Source organism: Ambystoma mexicanum, chromosome 2p, assembly GCF_040938575.1.
Source record: "Ambystoma mexicanum isolate Mex_15411 chromosome 2p, UKY_AmexF1_1, whole genome shotgun sequence".
NCBI lineage: Eukaryota > Metazoa > Chordata > Amphibia > Caudata > Ambystomatidae > Ambystoma > Ambystoma mexicanum.
Genome location: NC_090923.1, coordinates 129,125,610 through 129,141,272, shown reverse-complemented (window position 1 = coordinate 129,141,272; position 15,663 = coordinate 129,125,610). Strand labels below are relative to the sequence as shown.

At 48.9% G+C, this 15,663-nt stretch overlaps 1 protein-coding gene across 3 annotated transcripts in view; it reads right to left on the bottom strand.

Moving 5' to 3' along the window:
• Window positions 1–15,663, bottom strand: part of PLXNA1 (plexin A1) — an 812,782-nt gene that overhangs the window by 90,550 nt on the left and 706,569 nt on the right. For all 3 annotated transcript variants that reach the window (XM_069643382.1, XM_069643384.1, XM_069643383.1), the window contains exon 21: window positions 12,629–12,771. In XM_069643382.1, the coding sequence (XP_069499483.1) occupies window positions 12,629–12,771 (143 nt within the window). The remainder of the gene's footprint in view (window positions 1–12,628; window positions 12,772–15,663) is intronic.

Genomic DNA, 15,663 nt, shown 5'->3' with positions numbered 1-15,663 from the left:
GCTCGCACTTGCCCCGCCCCCTCCCCCTAATCTGTCTTATCGGTTTGTCCTTGCACTCTTATGCCTAGGGGCCCCGTCATGCGCATTACCAATAAAATAAAAGTGACAGAAAAACAGAACGTTTACCATTATGAATGTGGACTATGCACACAGCATGCGAATCTAAAACCTACACACAAGTTCAATAAGCATGCATCTACACACACAGCACAAGGTGACAGTGTAGTATCGCTAACTTCTGGTCAACCTCCGTATGCACCACACTTAGGACCAGATTCAAGGAATTTTTTTTCACGGAAAGTGACTTTCCACTGCTGAAAAGTGATTTTGCACTGCGGACACAAACCCTGATTCATGGAACTGTGCAGAGATTTTTGCAATGCCAAGTCAGCGAATAGTCATTTTTTGCAGCACAAAATAACTTTGCACTGCAAAAATACACTTTGCAGTAGCACTTTGTGGGTGCCAACGTCCATAGAGGATTTCAAAAGGACACCATCCCTCCTTCCAGCTTGGGCTCGAGGCCTGGTGTGTAGCCCTCCCCTTGCTCACAGCGCACACAAGGATTTCATGATGTGCCTATAAATATGCAGGAGAAAGCCGATTACAATGAACACGTTTCAACCCGTTCACTGCCTTGTACCTCCTGACTTCCGTGGGAAAGCATTAAAGTCACGGCAGTGAAAGGAGAAAAGGGAGTAGGATAGCCATCAGCTTCTTCCAAGTCAATTGACCAACAATCATGAAATGGGTTACTTCCACATAGTGGTTCAACACCATCTACAGAGCACATTACAACATCTCAACCCTTGAGGGTGCACGTGTTAGGAGGCATCCGACTTCTTCCCAGCAAGCTTTTAGGTTCTCTGTGCCTCAACTGTTGGCAGCTTTGGTTGGCTGGTCAAGGCTAGCCTTTAGGAGGTGAAATGGGGGTGGGGTGGAGGGGGGGTGGGCAGACAGCATAACCTAGAAGGGTGCCTTTACTTTATATCTCATAAAAGAGTAGGTCAAGTGTTGGCAAAAGCTTAACGTAAATAATTTGGGAGGATAGCTCAGTAGGCAACGTGCTCGCCTTGGAAGCAAGATGATACGGAGCACCACAGGTTCGATCCCTGGGTCCGCGCTTAGAAACCTCTGGGTATTAAGCGTGTTATAAATAACCCATCATATCATGAGTCTTGGATGAGTGCTCTTGGTTGGGCATTAACCGGTTGATGGGGCGATGCCAACTAGGGTTTTTAGATCACTAGTTTGTCATAGGGTGCACAGGGGGTACTATGGGTCCTGTGTTCACTCAACTGAGCTTAGCCTCTAATAGAAAATCGTGGCAGAGGTGGGCGGAAGTCGGTTTGGTCGAGTGGAATATTGCTTTCAGAACAGAAGCGCAGTGGACGCAACATCACTGTGGGGTAGCTTCCAGTTTCCAAACATGGCCGGTCAAAGCTCAGGTGCAGCAGAGGCGGCGGCCAACGGCAGGGGTCCTTTGTACCAGTAGTCCAGTGCCATTTCCAGTGCAGCTAAAGTTCGTCAACCGGGAAATCGAGATAAAGCCACAGTTATGCCGATGGACTTCACATTAAGCTGGGGTGTGATGCCGCGGGTCCAGTTCTTTTAGAGGTGCTGGTACAATTTTATACTGGTTGTCTTCTGGGTTTGTAGGTTTAGCAACAGACTGTCCGTTGATCTTCTGCTCAGTGTCCTGTGCCCAGTCTCTCAGTATCGGTTGGCGCAGGTATCGGCCTGCAACGCTTGCTGGTGAGCAGGAGGACTTAAGGGCAAACAATATGGCTGACCCGGCTAGGTCAAGGGGCGCGAGCACTGCTCCTTCGTCTTACTCAATGAATGTCTGGTTTGATACAGTCATTGCCTTTGTGGCAAACGGAGTAGTACCCCATGAGGAGTTTTGTGCGACGATGAAATGCGCTGCATAGTGAAGTAACTCAACAAATCCACTTTGGCTGCGCACACACAAAAAATAAACCATTTGGGGTTTGTCGAACAGGACAGTGAGAGCCTTCTTTCGGTGGCTAAAAGTTCACCAACGGTAGTCAAGCCACCTGCTGCTTATATTTGGCATCTCAAGTCAAGCAGAGTCACCTCCAGAACAGCTCAGGACAGCGGTGCAAGCATGGGCAATGCTGCAGAGTCAGGAATGATCTTGAGAGGCTGGAGGTTCAGGCAGTGCCGGCTCATGATCAGTCGTTACGCAGGTGTCCTCTTCCGTCATGCTTTGGGACACGCGTGCTTAAGACTCTGCGTTAGTGGTATTGGGATTAGAGAAGAACTTGGCCCTAAATCAAGTCCATTAAATTGTGTAGGCTTCGTCCAAGGGGCTCGGGTGCGGATCCGGGTTTGAACCCCAGACACCATTTACACAACTGATCATATATGTTCTGGAAACTGTAGCCTTGTTCGAGACATGCTATTGGCATGACCAGGGGTGTTGCTGGGTCTGGAAAAGATTTGTGGCTATTGGCTAGCTAGCTTTTTGGTTGTAACCCCCGAGCTTCTATCCGGAGCTACAACCAAATGACCCAGGGCTATACCCCCATCACGCCCCCTAGCAACGCCTCTGCCCATGACCATATATGGAGATATAGGCATCACATTCACTCGTAGAAAAAAAAATACATGCTTTAGGAATCAAAATGGGGTTCCCGATAAGGACACACCAAAGGGCAAATCTCGCGCCCCACACACGGAAAGGGGGCACCAGCCCACAGAGCCAGAGCTGTGGAGGAGACTAACAGGGCAGCAGAGTACATGGTACAGGAAATGTCCACAATACTCCAGTCCTCCACATGAAGGTAAAAGGAAGCCACTTCTGACAGCACGCCCACCTAGCAACAGAGCAAGAGGATATCAAGGCACAGCGTGCTAGTCATCCCTGATGAGACATGTGGCAGTCAGCCAATAAGAGCGAGTAAACCCCGCCAGGCAGCGCATCTCTTCCGGGTTCCCATCCCTTCACCTCCGCAACAGCAGGAGACAGGGCTGGAGATTACAGATCGCCGGTTTCCAATACCAGCGGGAATCCGCAATGTTCATTTTGAAGAAAATAAATGTGCTTGTCAGGCGGCTGGGTGCGCTCCCCGGATCACGCCGGGGAGCTTATCAGAGACTCTGTTCCCTGGCACACACGCATGCCACACTCGATAAGCTTAGAAATTGGTGCTGTCCAAGCGGGAGGATTGCATCGGATCCTGCAAAAATCCCTCCCACCACACAAGCTAAACTGAACAGAAAAAAAATAACCCGACACAAAAATCAGCATTACCCAGTACTCCACTGAAGGCTAAAAAAGGGATTTGCATTTCGACACCTCATTCTTTTATTACTGATCATTTGGAGAGGTGCATGAACAATACGGAATTAAATATTTAATCGGGCTTAGAGTTACACTAAGGGGGGGGCGTGAAGAATGCTCATACTTGGCGCGGAATTACTGCGCGTGTAAAGAGGAATAGCGGGTGCGAGGCTGATTCTGATTAAGGAGCCAAATAAAAGCCAACCTGATTAAAATTGTATTCGGCCTACAGCAATATATTGGTTTTATTCAATATTTCCTGCTGTTCAACAGCCCATGGCCTGGCGCGGCCGTGATATCTAGTCGAATACGAAAGGTAAAGCCAAGAGCGTAGTCGTGCCAAGGCAGCAGGTACCAGTACTCATTCCGCATAGTCCATAGAGGTGAACCATGAACCCTCCAACTCTGCCATACCCTCCATAGAGGTGAATCAAACTCTCAACTCTGCTATCCCCTCCATAGAGGGGAACCATGAACCCTCCAACTCTGCCATAACCTCCATAGAGGTGAACCATGAACCCTCCAACTCTGCCATACCCCCCATAGAGGTGAACCATGAACCCTCCAACTCTGCCATACCCTCCATAGAGGGGAAGCATGAACCCTCCACCCAGCCATACCCTCCATAGAGGGGAATCATGAACCCTCCAACTCTGCCATACCCTGCATAGAGGGGAATCATGAACCCTACACCCAGCCATACCCTCCATAGAGGAGAATTATGAACCCTCCAACTCTGCCATACCCTCCATAGAGGGGAATCATGAACCCTCCACCCAGCCATACCCTCCATAGAGGTGTACCATGAACCCTCCACTCTGCCATACCCTCCATACATGTGAACCATTAACCCTTCACTCTACATACCCTCCATGGAGGTGACACAAACCCTCCACTCGACTACACCCTCCATAGGGGTGAAGCATGAACTCTCCTACTGCCATACCCTCCATAGAGGGGAATCACAGACCCTCCATTCTGCCATAACCTCTATAGAGGTGCATCATGAATCCTCCACTCGGCCATACCCTCCATAGAGGTGAAGCATGAACCCTCCACTCTGCTATACCATCCATAGAGGGGAATCGTGAACCCTCCAACTCTGCTATACCCTCCATAGAGGTGTAGCATGTCCCTCCACTCCATAGAGGTGTAGCATGTCCCTCCACTCTACCATACCCTCCATAGGGGTGCAGCATGTCCCTCCACTCTGCCATACCCTCCATAGAGGTGAAGCAAGAACTCTCCACTCTGCTACATCCTCCATAGAGGGGAATCATGAACCCTCCACTCTGCTATACCCTCCATAGAGGTGAAGCAAGAACTCTCCACTCTGGTACACCCTCCATAGAGGGGAATCATGAACCCTCCACCTCTGCTATACCCTCCATAGAGGTGAATCATGAACCCTCCAACTCTGCCATACCCTCGATAGAGGGGAATCATGAACCCTCCACTCTGCCATACCCTCCATAGAGGGGAATCATGAACCCTCCAACTCTGCCATACCCTCCATAGAGGGGAATCATGAACCCTCCACCCAGCCATACCCTCCATAGAGGGGAATCATGAACCCTCCAACTCTGCCATACCCTGCATAGAGGGGAATCATGAACCCTACACCCAGCCATACCCTCCATAGAGGGGAATTATGAACCCTCCAACTCTGCCATACCCTCCATAGAGGGGAATCATGAACCCTCCACCCAGCCATACCCTCCATAGAGGGGAATCATGAGCTCTCCACTCTGCTATCCCCTCCATAGAGGGGAACCATGAACCCTCCACCCAGCCATACCCTCCATAGAGGTGTACCATGAACCCTCCACTCTGCCATACCCTCCATACATGTGAACCATTAACCCTTCACTCTACATACCCTCCATGGAGGTGACACAAACCCTCCACTCGATTTCACCCTCCATAGGGGTGAAGCATGAACTCTCCTACTGCCATACCCTCCCATAGAGGGGAATCACAGACCCTCCATTCTGCTATACCCTCTATAGAGGTGCATCATGAATCCTCCACTCGGCCATACCCTCCATAGAGGTGAAGCATGAACCCTCCACTATGCTATACCCTCCATAGAGGGGAATCATGAACCCTCCAACTCTGCTATACCCTCCATAGAGGTGTAGCATGTCCCTCCACTTTACCATACCCTCCATAGAGGTGTAGCATGTCCCTCTCCACTCTACTATACCCTCCATAGAGGTGAATCATGAACTCTCAACTCTGCTATCCCCTCCATAGAGGGGAACCATGAACCCTCCACCCAACCATACCCTCCATAGAGCTGAAGCAAGAACTCTCCACTCTGCTACACCCTCCGTAGAGGGGAATCATGAACCCTCCACTCTGCCATACCCTCCATAGAGGGGAATCATGAACTCTCCACACTGCTATACTCTTCATAGAGGCAAAACAAGGCACCTCTTTTCGGTTTGATATATTACCTCCACAGTCCCAGGCATTCCATGAAGGTGACGCAAGACCATCTACAAACTGCCACATGCTCCATAGAGAAGCAAGAACCCCCCCGCCCCCACACTCTGCTACACTCTCCATAAAAGGTGAAACTGCAACCCCCATACTTTCTGCCCTCTCTATAGGGTCTAGTGTAGCAGGAACCCTCATCTATGTTGAGTCCCTTAGTTATTTTCGTTAGACACCAGGCAGAACCCACCCACTTTACTGTACGTTCAATAGAATCAAGTGAAATAGCATGACTGATGCTCACCACCCCCAAATCCCAGGGTTTGCTGCACTGCACTAGCCACATACCAGAGAAGCAGGAGCACCTATAGGTCTGCCATACTCAAGGTCTATATAAGAAGTAGACAAGAGGTAACTCCCCCTCCACCCATCTATCCTGCCCACAGCTCTGCGGCACTCTCGCGCAAAGAGTCCAGCGAAGCTGAAAGCCCCAACCCAGGTGTACTCTCCATCAGGCCTGGCCAATCAGGAACCCCATTACACACCCACCCCTGCACGCTCAGCCGCTCCGTACACAGATAAGCAGGACACAGCAAGAGCGCAGAGATAGCCTGATCCATAAGCCACGCAGCGGATGACTGCTGCCGCCTTGAAGGTCTTCTACCACCCAACAAGCGGACAGCAAATTCTTACTGGTCTGCTGCCATCGGAGTTAGCCCGGGCCAGTTCTAGGGAATCATCATATTGGGTGGCTAGTGCTAGCTCTAGATTGGCCCTAAAAGCAGCATTGTCCCACCGCCATGGTGGGATTAGACAGGCTAACATCGAATAGGGCTGGTCCTGCACGCTGGAATTATTTGACCGGTGCGGTAGAACATAGTTATGCATTTGTGAACTCTTAATTGCATCAAACAGAACCTCCACCACTGGAACCTGTTGAATGTCTCACTATATGAGCAAGTTACCAATCAGCAAGAGGAGGGCCTCAAAGGAAATTGCCTTAAAGTTATCCTGGTGAATTTATTCGCATGCCAGTTGACTGGACATGGCCATAACTCTGCCCCAGTCCTTCTACCTTTTCAGAGCTCCCAGGAGAACATGCCTGCAGAAGGCAAGAGGCTTGGATCATTTAATCACGCTGCATATGCGACGGGAGGATAGCTCAGGGGCAACGTGCTCGCCTTCGGAAGCAAGAAGACACGGAGCACCACAGGTTTGATCCCAGGTCCACGCTTAGTAACCTCTGGGTATTAAGCGCGTTATAAATAACCTACCATATCAGTGATACCAGGTCTCCTCCACCCATTTTATTTGTATTTATTCTTTATTTGGAAAGCGCCTATACACAAGTGTTTTTCGAGGCACAGTACGGCGGGACGGGGAGGGCAGGTAGGACAAAGTAGCGATTCCAGTAGGATTTGTGACATTCAGACCGTGCAAGTGCGGTAACGAGAAGTGCATGGGGCAGGGGAGGAGAGGAAGTGCGGGAACAGAGAAGGAGTGCCAGGGGAGGCCAGGTGCACAGGGCCAGGGGAAAGCAGAGAGAGAAGGGCGGTCCAACTAAGTGCAACTTAAGGGGCTGACTGGGTGCAAGCCAGCCAGAAGTGTAAGGGGTGCCGTGAGGACAAGTGCAGGTTACATCCTGGGAGGGGATAGTGCCCTGTAGGACTCGGATGGAACCAGGCCACCAGTCTCAGGCAGAAGGGTACTTTAGCATGGAATGGGGAGGGAGCAGAAAGAGAAAAGGAAGGTCTTGAGCTGCTTCCAGAACTTAAGGAGATCTGGCTCAAGTCAGAGGGACAGGGAGGCCATTCCAGAAGGAGGTACCTGCACAGGGGAGATCTACCCTCCCACACCCCCCAGTTGTCGATGCCACAGAACGGGTCGCCGCTTCAACCCAAGATCTGCACAGACCTTCAGGGAGGAGCGCTGCTACAGAAAATCCTGATACAGGATAATATACACTGGACGCTTTAGATGCCGAGACACCACCCACACAATGACGTTTCTAATGAATGCGCACATCTCTGTGGGACAGCCAGGATAAACTAAACAAATCCCAACAACCAAGTATGGATGATGGGTTAATGGTTAATGGTTCACATGTATGGAGGGTATGAAGAAAACTATGCAAGAACTGACCATCTTAAAGATGGGGGGAAAGCATGACCGGGAGAATCCACTTCCAAACACCACCACGGGACAGCTGTCATTTTCTTTTTTGTAGCTGCATGTGCTGTGTCCAATAGCGGTCAGGATAGGCAAAAAGCAGTTGTGTTCTCATACAGGAGTTGATCGCCCACCCATGAGAAGCATGGATGGGTCTGCAGAGTTAACCTGCCTGGATCTTTAAGGATCCATCTGTTAGCAGCCGGGGGCAGTCTACCCCTCTCTAATATTGTCCGATTCCACTGCCGCATACCCATCATGTAAAGGCATGGAGATTGGTTCCCAACTTGCTTTTTCACACAAAACCATGCTTTGGGATAGATGTTTAGAGTCAAACTGGAAACCCCAATCGATGGAAGGACCAAAGCGCTTGGAATACCACCTTCAATTCCAAGATATTGACACACTGTTTCTAATCTCAGAGCTTTAACTGTTGTGTACCTAAAGATGCACCGTGGGTGCACCCCACCAAAACAGAAAGGATAGTCATTGTGGACAACAAACGGTCTTGTGCATAGAACAACTCCTGACAGAGTGTCCTACTGATACCAAAACCGCTAATTTGGAACAGTGATGCTGTTGCTTGGAACCAAGAGTGTTGGAGGATGGTGATCCTGCAAGATTAAGCTTTGATATCATGTAGATCCTGGGAAAGGCACCACCAAGAACGATGAAGACAACAGCCCTGGAAGGCTCTGTCATAGCATTGTGGCTCCAAGGAATTCCTGTGGAACCAAGAACTCAGATGGCCAATAATTTGAAACCGTTCCAGGTGTGGAGTTGCTCTGCCAGGCAGGTTCCCCATAAATAACCAAACAAGAGCCTCTGCGCTTGGATGAGATCCTGAGGTAACATTACCTGAAAGGGTAACAGTTAAAAAACTGATGGCTCTGGTTAAGCAATATTATGTTATGTTCGTATATTTGTAACGCGCCAAAGTCCGAGTGCATCCAGGAGCCAGTGACTGGGAGGGAAGCGAGCACTAGGTGATGGCAGATTCTTGTTCAATAATGTCTGTGAGGTGGCCTCCCTGTGCCCCCCCCCCCCCACACCCCCAATGCACCTCTTTGTGCTTGTACTTGTGCTAAGAGAAGAGGCATTTTCACACAATCCACATTAGTGGAATCTGCAGCTTGATGAAGTCACTTCTCATAAGGACTGCCACATGCTTGGCTTTCATTTTTTAATGCTAATTTTTATAATGAAACAACTATTGCCACTCCGTCCATCCACAGTTCTTTGGGATTGGGGTGACCGAATACTTAAATAGGCATATGCAGAATTCCAAGAAGAGAGCTGAAGTGTTCATGAGGTGACAAGCCAGTACCAGACAAAACAATGAAATAAACAAGGAGGGAAAAGTTCACGAAAATAACATCGAAAACATACACCTTTCTTCTTTTTTGATATGTAGCCCGCACTGAGGACATATTCCAGAAGCGGCAGCCCAGCACCCCCAAAATGACCAAGTTGTCTTTCTAGAGCAGAGGTTTACAACCTTTGACTCTCGAGGTTAGCTTGGACTAAAATTCCCATCAGACCATGCCAGCCAAGTCAATGGTGAGGATGTATGGGATCTGTAGTCAAACATCTGTAGCAATGTTCTAGAGGGCAGCCGCACTATGTGCAATTAAGACGAGCCAATGCCCGGTTGAGGTTGAAGAACTACGTTTGATAAATTTAAGTTTCAATTGCGATCAATGTTGACTAAGCCTTTTTGGGGATTTATAAAATACATAACGAAGTCAATTTATTTACTTTTGTCAGGATAAATATTAAGGTCTCGAATGATTTTTTTGCTTGTAAACTTTCTATTTTCCAGCAATCGTATACTCGTGTGGGAATGGGTTATTTCCTTTTGCACACAGTGACATCCCACGTCAAAATACACACTTTTCCCCTAACATGAATTGTTTGGGACTTTGAGAAGGATGAAATTAGATTATTTTTCTATTGTTTCATATTTTCTTTCGATCACTTTCACCACTCTGGCATTAGTTTGCATACTTAATTATGAACATTGTTTATAATCAAGCCATCAAATTTGACGTGCAATTTGTCATCGATTTAGGTGAACTTATCAAAATAAAATGTTACTAAATGAAACTGTCGCGTCGTCCTTGTGATCCCCAAATGTCAAGATTGCTCACATTTCTGTTTAACCCCACTTGGTACCACCATAGAGCCCTGTACCCCACAGACAAGATATTCTTTTATGAGCAATTTTGTTCGTACTGGCACATGAAGGAGGATGTGGGCCAAGCGTGAGTGACAGGGACTCCCCTCCAAGAGGCCTCCATTCTGGTTGCACCGGCTTAGAGGCGGCATATCCAGGCGAAAGCTGGAAGGACATCAGTAGGCGACAAGGCAGCCAGGAGCCCTAGGGCATCGGTAATTAACAGCACAAGCGCAGCTTGCTTATCGGAATGCACGTGGAAGCCCATGTCACAAGGAATTAATCAGCAGGGTCAACGACGAGGCAGCGACACAGGTCACTGGCCAACTCTCCAATCAGAGGCAGCAGAGAGCCAGCCGAGGGGAATTGGATGCAGATTAATGCTGCGATGCAGGCGCCGCATCAAGCGGATGCAGGGAAGAGGAGGAGTTAGTGGGTTGGGAAACCGGGAGGTGGGGTGGCTTCAAACCTACTGGAAATGAGCGACCAATCGCCCGCCTTCTATTAAATCCAGTGTGCTAGAAGATGCTTGCGCGGCATAGATAGACTGGCTATAATGCCTAGGCATGCAGGCAATGCACGCAGCAGTTTAATAGTGCAGACTCGCAATATGGTGGGAGGACATGCCAGGCACTGGTGTTCAGTGAGAGAGGCAGGGGTGCCAGCTTAAGCCGGGGTGAAGGGAAAGGATGATACCTCAAGGGAAAGGGGTTCCGCAGTGACGAGAAGATCATACAGAGAAGAGATGAAGAGGAAAGAGTACGAGGCTGAGGGAAGCCAGAAGTGCAGAGGAGAGAGAGCGGATGACAGCGGCTTCAAGAGCTGTATCCCACCCCCCACTGCATATCTGTGCTGTTACCTCTGTAAAGCACTGCGTTATGCATCTGCACTGTTGTATACCTCTGTAAAGCACTCCGTTATGCATCTGCACTGTTGTATACCTCTGTAAAGCACTCCGTTATGCATCTGTATTGTCGCATACCTCTGGAAAGCTCTCCGTTATGTATCTGCACTGTTGTATACCTCTGTAAAGCATTCCGTTATGCATCTGCACGGTTGTATACCTCTGTAAAGCACTCCGTTATGCAGCTGCACTGTTGTATACCTCTGTAAAGCACTCCGTTATGCATCTGTATTGTCGCATACCTCTGGAAAGCTCTCCGTTATGCATCTGCATTGTCGCATACCTCTGGAAAGCTCTCCGTTATGAATCTGCACTGTTGTATACCTCTGTAAAGCATTCCGTTATGCATCTGCACTGTTGTATACCTCTGTAAAGCACTCCGTTATGCATCTGTATTGTCGCATACATCTGGAAAGCTCTCCGTTATGCATCTGCATTGTCGCATACCTCTGGAAAGCTCTCCGTTATGAATCTGCACTGTTGTATACCTCTGTAAAGCATTCCGTTATGCATCTGCACTGTTGTATACCTCTGTAAAGCACTCCGTTATGAATCTGTATTGTCGCATACCTCAGTGAAGCGCTCCATTATGCATCTGCACTGTTGTATACCTCTGTAAAGCACTGCGTTATGCATCTGTATTGTCGCATACCGCTGTAAAGCACTCCGTTATGCATTGCACTGTTGTATACCTCTGTAAAGCACTCCGTTATGCATCTGCACTGTTGTATACCTCTGTAAAGCACTCCGTTATGAATCTGTATTGTCGCATACCTCAGTGAAGCGCTCTGTTATGCATTGCACTGTTGTATACCTCTGTAAAGCGCTCCCTTATGCATGTGCACTGTTGTATACCTCTGTAAAGCACTCCATTATGCATCTGTATTGTCGCATACCTCAGTGAAGTGCTCGTTGCTCCTCAAAGCTAGGTCCGCGATCAATAAATACATTAATAATAAAAGGAGGGCTGGAGCTGAAGCAGGAGGAAACTAGCTAATGCAAAGAGTTAGTAGAAGGGGCAAAGCACTGGCAGACCTAAAGAGGATGGAGGCAGGGGAATGGCGGCTCAAGCAGAAAAAACTCCAGGCGGGGAGGCATGAGGAAGGGAAAGTGATTGAATCTTGAGGAAGAGGGGGGCTGAAAGGCTGAAGGTGTACAGAGGTGAGAGCCTAAACTGTGGTTTTTAAAGGGTGGTGGGGTGGGAGTCAGCAAACCTAGTGGAGCAGAACAGACATGCTTCAGTGGAGAAGTGGTATGGCAGGTACAGTGGGAGATTAGACGGGTGATGGTATGTTTATGTGCCTAACCCTACCCATATCCTCACCCCAAGACAGTGGACACTGACGTGTCAGCGCAGTATGCCTTACTGGAAAGCCCACAGATGATTGAGGGGTCGTCTCGGACAAGGGGCCAGACCTCCCTTCACAAATTGAAATCCTGGCAGTGCCTACACAGCCGTTCATCCATCCGAAGTTGACAGATAAGAGTTCCGCTAAACTGAGCAAGAACAGCTACAATTACAGCACTTGAAAGCAGACAAACGAGCATGCAGTGCTTCATAAAAACCTGATATTACGAGATGGCAGAGAATGCCTGGAAAGAATTCCCGGCCTCAGACTAGAGATTTCCTTACCTCCATTTCCTTCAACACAGGGTGGTCCTCGATCCCAGGGAAGAGGACCCTCATGGCGTAGGTGCGGTAATCCAAGAAGGGAATGCCGGCCCCGTCCAGGTCGTTGGTCAGCTCGTGAATGTCCGTCTGCAACTCCGCAAAGGCTGCACAGAAGAGAGAATTAGGGTTAAAGACCAACTTGGGGTATCCTGACTGGATAGAAGGAAGTTGATTCAACAATCCCAAGTAGAGGACAGGGTGTATTTTAAACTTCAATATCTGCATTGTAACAGTCAAAATGCAAAAGAAATGCAAAGCAAAAATTGTTATGATTTCTACAGGGTGACCAACAAGAAAGAAACTGGTGCATAAACATAAGGTGAAGGACTGCAAAATCAGAGACCATCAGAGCTCAAGTCTAGTGGACAGTTTTTCAGAAGTCACCTTGATATGCTAATTTCTGGTGACACCACATTCAATTGATATGTTAACGAGTTCTCCCACTTTTTTTTGATGGACTTGAGCGCTGGAGACCCTGACTCACAGGGCTAAACCTGGACGCCAAGTTGGCTATGTATGCCACGCGACTGCAATTTTGCGATCCATGGCGCACGAAATCAGAGTTGCCAGGTAAGCACTGCATTTTGGGGATAGTTATGCAAGTCAGTGCAAAAAACATTGCAACAACATATTTCACTTGCTGGCCAGTAAAAGCTTTAAAGAAGACGACTCACAAAGATTCAGTTGTCCAACCAGCAAAAAGTAGGTAATTTGGGGGATTCACGACCATTCATTTATTTAAATAACCATCAGAAAGGGGTTGTATAGGGGCGCACAACCCCTAATCGCTACTGGCACCCTCAAAAGCAGTTCGATTATGAGTAAAGGTTTACTATCCTATGTGAGACAAGAAACGGTGCTTAAAGCAACTATGCAGTCTGGAAAAGGTTCTGCAACCTTTGACTTGCCAAATGTCTTACCTACAACTCGTAGAGAGCCTAGCCAGCATAGTCACGGGGGTGGGATCCTGGGAGATGAAGTCCAAAACATCTGGAGAGACGCACATTGCAGAACTCCATGGTCTAGAGACCAGTGAGCTGACAATTGTTTTTTTAAGGCCTCCATGCTAACCGGGCTGCAGGTGCTTAGCCGCCTTCTAACAGAGAAGCGCTTGGAAAACACTTCCGCTGTCACAATGCCACTTCTGCCAGAGCGGGAGAGTGGCGAGGGTCTGGGAACTACATGCACCTTCTAAGAGCTACCTATTGTGCAGAGGTAGTAAGCTGTGGTGGAAGCTGGTGAACGTTTACCTTGAAGGGTGGCAGACCGAACATGACTGAGGTGTGTAGAGGGATACAGACCAGCACGTGTGCAACAACCTATGATCAATTTCATTTGCAGCAACTGCAAAGGCGCCGACTGAACACAGTATTGTTGATGCCACCATGAGTCAGTCCGTCTGGATAGAAAGTCTTGCCAAGTTCGTGTGAGAAGGGCTAGGGAGAGACCCCTAACCTTTACTAAAGAGGGAGCGCAGAGCCTAGAATCAGGAAGAACATGGCACATCATTAAGACCATGGGGCATCAGAAGCACAGAAGATTAATTTGAAACATGAGATCTCTACAAAACAGAGCTGATCAGGGAGTTCATAAACTTTTGGGAACTTCAAAAAAGTTTTTTTCAGTTCGGGCAGGAAATTGCGGGAAAAACGACGGTTGCCTTGGTGTCAAAAAGGTCATAGGGAAGTAGCATTTTAGGGGCGCATGATGGGATGGCAGTTTGGGGCATGCAATGGGGCTGTACCGCCCTCCCTATAATGCAGTGTGACCTTTCATCTCTATTAGAAGATGCTCCGGACACAAAAGTTGACAATGCCCTTGATTCTGCAAGTATGGATGTGCAGCCCCACAGAGGTCAGCCTCCATAGGAGCAATGTGGCAAAGCTGGTCTACCCCCTGGTCCAGAGTTACCACGCTGCGGAACTGGACTTACCCTAACACATCTTGCGATCACTAGAATGCGCTAGCTTCAGCCAAGACGCATCTGGAACTGGGGGCATTTTTTTAGCTTAGGGTTGTGCTGCGTTGCATGCAGTACAGGTGCGTCCAGATGTGGTTGATTATTTATAATGCGCTTAATACCCAAAGGTTTATAAGCGTGGACCCGGGGGTCGAACCTGTGTTGCCCTGTGTGGTCTTGCTTCCAAGGCGAGCACGTTGCCCGCGAGCTATCCTCCCGAGAGATCCTTCAGGACACGTTAAGCAATAGGAGTGAAACCGCCAAGACCACAGAGGACCAGAGCAGCGAGGCTGGTGAAGAGCACCAGGAGGAGGATTCCAGCATCCGCAATACCTTAGTACGAGCTCCGATGCCAGGGCACCTCAACAGCAAACGCGTGATTGGCAACTGTAACTGGTCCTAGTAGAGGCCCTCAGCTGCTCATGGTGGAGCACGTGTAGGAGCCACATGGAGTGGCGGGGCTCCTTTCAGGTTTCAAGAGCATGCGTGGAATTAACTGATAAGAAGGAAATAGGATCCGATGAAGAGAATCCAACGATTGCTGCAGTAAGTCCCCGAAACCTCGGGAGGGCGAACAAGTAAAAGATCCACCCTGATGTAGCTGCTTTGAGTGTCCCCCAAATGATGTAGCTGCTTTGAGTGTCCCCCAAATGAGTCGCATGAAAAATGCATCCACCACTGGGTGAGTAGACCTTCAGGTGCTTTCATGACGAGAGGTAAATGTTGCTTAAACCTTGAACATGTAGCCAAAGGATCCCGCAATCCAATCAAGAAAGCAATAGCCAGCACGGAGGGGGGAAAATGGGGTGAGCAGCGGGCTGGGGTTGAGGTCCCTCACTGAGTGATCGCCGCACAGCAGAGAGACTGACTGGAGGGGCAGGTGAGCAATTTCCAAGGCAGGGCCTGTGGCACTGGTAAGGGCACAATGGGCTCCGCATCCATTTAATCACCAGCCTGCTGTGCAAAACAGCTCTGGTCCCCCTACTTTACTGAGACGGGAGCCCCATCTATCCCGTCGGGGGCAAGCTCTTCAAAA